Source organism: Phascolarctos cinereus, unplaced genomic scaffold (genome assembly GCF_003287225.1).
Source record: "Phascolarctos cinereus isolate Bilbo 61053 unplaced genomic scaffold, phaCin_HiC Scaffold_8;HRSCAF=390, whole genome shotgun sequence".
Taxonomy (NCBI): domain Eukaryota; kingdom Metazoa; phylum Chordata; class Mammalia; order Diprotodontia; family Phascolarctidae; genus Phascolarctos; species Phascolarctos cinereus.
In genome coordinates this window covers 14709042-14716130 of record NW_027556291.1, presented here as the reverse complement: position 1 = coordinate 14716130, position 7089 = coordinate 14709042, and the positions used below count along the sequence as shown (strand labels likewise).

Genomic DNA, 7089 nt, shown 5'->3' with positions numbered 1-7089 from the left:
TGGAAAGAATCATTTTTAATATGTATCAGAGATAATGCCTTTACTAATAACACCTCTAGAACATCTTCAGTGTTTTCATTTTGTTAGGAATTCCTGTGCTTGCATGGTTTTCAGTTTATTTGGGGGTGTAGGTATATGGTATAAGAAATGACACATTCCTGGAAGGAATGTTAGTGACTTTCCAAGTATCCCCAGTCAAGGGGTGAAATTATACCATCTGGGTTAGACTAGGGTCCTTTCCACAGGGCCAAGGAAAATGTGGGCAGAAACAGCTAGAATGACTGATCTGACTTCTTTTAGGCTAGGGAAGCCTGCTTTTTCTCTGAACTCTGCCATATGGTATCTTGAAATGTATACTCTGTCAGTGTCTGCCTTTCTTTTGTGCTCATGAACCACTGATCACCAAAGTATTTTTCTAACTTTCTGTGCATCCTAATGGAGTTTACTCATGACTGGTATATTCAAAGGCACTGGGAGTTTGTTTACTCTAGATTGGTGCATTTGTAAAAGGTGCTAGCTCCCTTCTTTATCCAGGTAAAGAGCAGTGGAAAAGCACAATGTTCAGGAGCCCCTAGGGTCAGTCTGAAATCCTGTTAAGAGCTGACCAGCTCCTGGCTGAATGTAATATGCCAGAGGCTCATGGAGTCATCAGTTTAGAGCTGGGGGAACCTGAGAGGCCATTTAGTCCAAACCTGTTCATTTTACGGATGAGGAAACTGAGGCTTTGAGTAGTTAAAGATCTTAGAACTAAGTGTGTGAGGTGAGATTTAAACCTAGGTCTTCCTGACTCTAAGACTCATGCCCCATCCTCTGTGGCTATGCCACAAGGTATTTGTGTTCACCTTATCCTTTTTTAATGTTTTGAAAGAAAATGAAGATTTTTGTTTGAAAATATTTATTTTCAAGACCTTCAGAATTGCTCCGTGAAAATTAAATTTCCAAGAAAATCAAGATATACAACAATGCATTTCTTTTGTTACAGCGAGCATTACAATCCAGACAAACACAAAACCATAACACAAATCAGTAATCTTCAAAAACCTGGGCAAAGAAAAAAAAATTCAAACAGAACACCACACTCCAATTTCGAGGAGTTGAAAATGAAAGGTAAAAAAAATGAGCAGAAATGAAGAGTTTTTCCCCCCCGATCCTATATCTAATGTATTAAACCTTTGACACTAGGAATCAGGGTGTCTCATTAAATCACATAAGTGCTTAGTGTCAAAGGAATGGTACTCAAGAAATTCAAACACCTGTATTAGGTGAACAGTGACGAATGATGAGTAGCTCACTATTATAGATTGGTAGCAATTCCAAAAAGCAAGAGGCTAAAATGCACCCTCTTTCTCTCCTTCTACTTTCTATTCCTAACAAAACAATTAGGGAGCAGATATCAGGAATACCTCCCTTTACCTTTCATTTCAAACAGTACAAAAGGAGCAAATATCACAAATACTCCCTTTTACCTTTTGTTCCAAACAATACAAAAGAAACAAATATTAAACATAAATAAATAATACAAAATACTACTAAATAATACAAAGGGAACCAATACCACTATCAGAAACAGCCCCTCCTTTTACTTTTTTCCTTCAAGCAATACAAAAGGAACCAATATCAGAAATACCTCCCATTATCTTTTGTTCCAGTACAAAAGGAATAAAAATTTAACCATATGTTCTAAATAATACAAAAGGAACAAATTTCAGAAATACCCACTTTATACCTTTTGTTCCAAACCATAAAAAAGTAACAATATCAGAAATACCTGTCCTTTACCTTTTGTTCCAAACAATACACAAGAACAATAATTGGAAATAACCCCATTGCTTTTTGTTCCAAACAGTACAAAAGAAATCAATATTTAATTATGCGTTCTAAATAATAAAAAAGGAACAAATATCAGAAATCCTACCCCATTACCTTTTATTCCAAACAATACAAAAGAATGATGGGAAATACTCTCCCATTACTTTTCATTTCAAATAACATAAAAGAAATAAATATTTAACCATATCTTCTAAATAATATAAAAGGGACAAATATGAAAAATACCCATTTTATACCTTTTGTACAAAAGTAGGAAATATCAGAAATACCACCCTATTACCTTTTGTTCCAAACAATACAAAACAATAATTGGAAATATCCTCCATTACTTTTTGCTCCAAGCAATAAAAAAACACCTATATGTTCTAAACAATACAAAAAGAACTGAGATCAGAGATACCCTCATTATCTTATTCCAAGCAATGCAAAAGGAATAAAAATGTAACCACACCTTCTAAACAATATAAAAGAAACACATATCAGAAAAATTCACCTTACATCTTTTGTTCTAAACCATACAAAAGGAACAAATAAGAGAAATATCCCCCGTTACTTTTTGTTTTAAACAATATAGAAGAAATCCCCCCTTTTCCTTTTGTTCCAAATAAAACAGAAGGGACAAATATCAGAAATACTCCTACCCTTTACCTTCTGTTCCAGACTATAGAAGGAACAAATATCAGAAATACACCTTCCTTTTACCTTTTGCTCCACAGTCTAAATAAGGAACAAATATCAGAAATCCCCTTTTCCCTTTTGTTCCAAATAAAACAGAAGGGACAAATATCAGAAATACTCCTACCCTTTACCTTCTGTTCCAGACTATAGAAGGAACAAATATCAGAAATACCCCTTCCTTTTACCTTTTGTTCCAAAGACTAAATAAGGAACAAATATCAGAAATCCCCCCTTTTCCCTTTTGTTCCAAATAAAACAGAAGGGACAAATATCAGAAATACTCCTACCCTTTACCTTCCTATTCCAGACTATATAAGCAACAAATATCAGAAAAACCCTCTTGTTACTTTATCTTCCAAACAAATACCTAAAGACCCAACATTAGAACTTTTTTTTGTCTATGCAAGAGAACATACTGATGTGTTTTTACTGAGATTCAACTATGACAAATATTCTCAGGTTCTTCTGCAGCTTTCTGAAGATACTCAGGAGAAGCAAGCTCATAATCATTGGGACTAAACAAAGCTGCAGAATTTTTTGCTAAGTATTTTACAAAATCATGCAAATACTCTGATAATAAAGTGGTACTATGACTATCAAAGAATGCACATGACAGCATGTCTCCAATTTTTACAAATAATCGCAGTAGATGTGGTGCTCCGTAGATCTGTGACATTGGGACGCCAGGATCATTTGCTAGGATTGTAGCATACTGTGGTTTCTCAAATGTATACAACAGGTGAGAGCCTAGCATCAGATTGAAGTATTCTCTGATCCCTGCTACAACTTCAGGAACACCACAGATCTTATCTTCTGAGTTGGCATAAGACTTTTCATAAAGTTCATAGTCCTCCAAGATTGATTCCACATTCTTCTTGGCAGGAAGACAAAATAACTTCTTTTGTCCAGTGATCAAGTTCCAGTCATTCACAAGCCATGGTTTCAGTTCTGCAGGAATATTTATTTCAAAGTCTGATCTTCTCATAAATCCACTACATGGTTCACCATCAGAGTTCACTAGGGCTCCTCCCCAATGTGGTTGCTGAGATATTTCACTCTTACTACCATCTCTGCTTCCAGTATTACAACCAGCTATGTTTCCAGCACTACCACTACCTGTTACACTCACTATATTTTGCTCCTTTCTGCTTGTCTTTACTGATACTGAGGGGACTTCAACATTATTTTCTACAGTATTTTGCTGTGGACCCTCAGAAGTGTTCTTTCCTGAAGCTATCCCTACCATTTTCCCTTTTGCAGATTGCTCCTGACTAGCTTCAAAAAGTTCTCTTTGTTTCTGAAGACTGATTTCTGAATACTTAAGTAATCTGCTTTCTGGAACCCACTCATCATCCCAGCCAGCAGTGGGGTAGAGAGGATCTTGAGAGGCAACATTATCATCATCTTCAGTAGGAAAGTGACCTACATCAGCCTTAGCCTTGCCCTTTCCCCTACCCTTGCCCTTTTTCTTGGCCTTACCCTTACCCCCTTTCTGCTCTTTGCTAGCCTCACTAACTTTTCTTGCCTCACTGGTTTCAGCAGTTTCACAGGATACACTGGCTTCAGCTACCTGACTGATTTCTCCAGCCTCACTGGTTTCATGGAACTCACTGGTTTTAATGGCCTCAGTGGCTTCATGAGAGTCCTGGCTTTCAGAGGCCTTAAAAGTATCACTGGCCTCAGCAGCTTCACAGGCCATGGTAGCTTCAGGGATTTCACAGGCTACAGCAGCTTCTTGGGCCTTTGTAGCTTCATGGATTTCACGGGCTGCAGCGGCTTCTCCGGCCTCACGGATCATACAGGCCATATGTGTTTCACGGACCTCAGTGACTTCACAAGATACACGGACCTTGATGGTTTCATCACAGGCGTTGGTGGCTTTGTGGGTTTTGGTGATTTCACAGGTTTCAATGTCCTTAGTAGCTTCCCGGGCCTCAGCAGCTTCACAGGCCTCAGCACCTTTCTCACCTTCATGGATTGCAAGGGAGGTACTGGTTTCACAGACCTCAGTGGCTTCATCTTGGGCTTTAATGGCTTCATCAAGGGCTCTGGCAGCTTCCTGAACCTCAGCAGCTTCATCAGCTTCACGGATTGCACTGGTTCTGCGGGTTTCAGGGACCTCAGGTTTCAGGTGTCTCACTGGTTGCATGAGACCTGGTGGTTTCTTCTTGGGCTTTAGTGGCTTCATCAAGGGCTCTGGCACCTTCCCCGGCTTCACAGGTTGCACTGGCCATACCGGTTTCACGGACCTTGATGGCTTCAGGCGTTTCAAAGATTGCGTGAGCCCTGGTGGCTTCATCACGGACCTGAACGGCTTCATGAACCTCACAGATTACACAGGCATTATGGGATTCAGGGGCCTCACTGGTTCCACTGACTTCAATAGCCTTGGGGGCTTTACAGCCTTCACTCACCTCCCCAGTCTCTTGGACCTTACTGGCCTCCCCTGCTTTCTGGGTCTCCCGAGCCGCCATCTTGTCCAGCTTTTCGGAGAGCCTGGTGCGCACGGCGCCCTTCTCGTTGCCTCCCGGGTAGTGAATGAGGTACGTGACCTTCCTGTACTTAACGGACACCTTCACACACTCCGCCTCATAAAGCAGGGGCCCGTGGAAACACAACACCCGCTCCCCGACCTCAAACTGGGGCTTCCTGGGGCGCTTCTTGGGGTCTTTCTTTGGCGCCATCTCTCCCGTAGGGGGCCCGGAGCCGCCGACCACCTTCGCCCGCCTCCGCTACTGCTGCCACATACAGCCCAGGCACTGCGGCCTCAGTCAGGCCCGGAACCCCGATTGTACCTCCCACTCTGTTGCCCGCTGGTCTCACCTCAGCCTGGCGTTCGGACGCAGTGGAAGTTAATTGGGTTGATTTTTTTGTTTGGTTGATTTGACGTTGATGTACTAGGCACAGCTAACAGCAGCGAGCCTAGCTAATGGCAGACTTAGCTCCGGAGAGGCTTCGCTCCGGCGGAGGGCTGCTGCTCCAGCCAATGGCAAGGCACATCAGCTGCCACCAATAGCAGTTGCTCTTGCCCTGATTCGAGTGTTTCTTTTCCCACCCTTAGTTGCTATTCCAGCCAATGGCCAGGCAGCTCAGCTCCCACCAAGACCAGTGTTCTAGCCAATAACCAGACATCTCAGTTGCCGCCAACGGCGGCTGCTCCAGCCCATGGCCTGGTGTCTTAGCTTGCCACCAAGGGTTGCAGCTTCAGCCAGTTGTCCTAGCACCGTGGTGGCAGCTCACAGGACTCGTTGCTCCAGCTTGCTAGGGCCACTTAGCTCTGCCCTCTCTACAGGTTCAAATAATTTTTATTCTATTGCATTAAGCAAACATTAATTTTTTGCTGTGTGCCTCAGGGTACTAGCTTGTAAGGATGGATCTAAAGACAAATGCAATAGTGTGTAGCAGCTTACGGAGACATGTGCAGGGCCACGAATTGCAGAAGTGGATGAGTCTCCAGGACAGGGGTCCCACCAAACATGCAGTACTATTCATGTGCAAGCATGCATGCATGCATGCATGGTTGTGTGCATACATAGTGTGTGCATGCATGGGTACATATATATATATATAGGGGGTGAATTTATGCATGTATTATGTGTACACATGCAAATGGGAGACTCTCAAGAAGAGAGTTTGCCCTCAGCCATGAAGGGGGTCTGGAAAGCTGTCCTGGAGGATGGCTACCTCTTCTTTGGATCTTAGATTTAGAGCTGGAAGAGACTTTAAAGGGCATCTAGTCCAAACTCATCCAGGGGTCTGAGCACACAGGATCAGGGCCCCTTCTTTCCCCTGTCAAAAATACACACACATAGGAAGATGTGAACTCTCTAATTCGGTGTGTTATATACAGTATGTATCCAAAATCTTAGTGTAGTTTTAAACATTAATAGCCTAAAACTGCACCAAGACTTTTGGGATACTCTGTATATATATTTGTGTGTGTGAACACATATGTACATATATGTAATCCTTTTTATTTAACCTTTGCTTGCCTCAGTTTTCTCAACTGTAAAATGGGGGCAATGATAATAGCACCTATTATCTAGCAGAGTTGTTTTGAGGATCAAATGAAATAATGTATGTAAAGTGCATAGTAAGTGCTCTATGAATATTCGATGTTGTTACTATTATTGTTGTTGTTATCATTATTATCATTATTGTAAACAGAAGATAGGCTGGACAGATAACAAGAGGGAAGATAGCTAGGTAGCTCTTTTAATTTTTGTGAAATGCCAGGAGGGTGTGTCATGACCTGCATTCCAGGAAGGACTGCTCAAATCTGGGAGATCACAGATCCATTTGCAAACACTTTTCAGAAAGAAAAAAATGGCTTCCTATTGCTCTTCAGTAAAATAAAGCTACACTGAGATCTATTTATATCACATTTTGCCTTAAAGTGTTCTAAATGACTAAAACTGGATGGCCTTGAAGAGGAAATGAGAATGGGAGGGAGTGCAGTCTATGAGCTGGGCTTAGAGCTTCCTTGTGTCTGTGGCTGTCCTGAAGTCAAGTTGAGTGAACTAAGTGAGCCTCCTGTATTCTTTAGTCTCCGTGCTAATAGATAGAATAAGTAAAATCTCT

General features: G+C 41.6%; 1 protein-coding gene across 1 annotated transcript; it reads right to left on the bottom strand.

Annotated features, from left to right (window-relative positions):
• Positions 1–1760: 1760 nt before the first annotated feature.
• On the bottom strand, positions 1761–5440 carry LOC110203762 (uncharacterized). Its single transcript, XM_020980223.2, has one exon. The coding sequence runs from the start codon at positions 4826–4828 to the stop codon at positions 2945–2947; it is 1884 nt and encodes a 627-aa protein (XP_020835882.1). The 5' UTR covers positions 4829–5440; the 3' UTR covers positions 1761–2944.
• Between the last annotated feature and the right edge of the window lie 1649 nt (positions 5441–7089).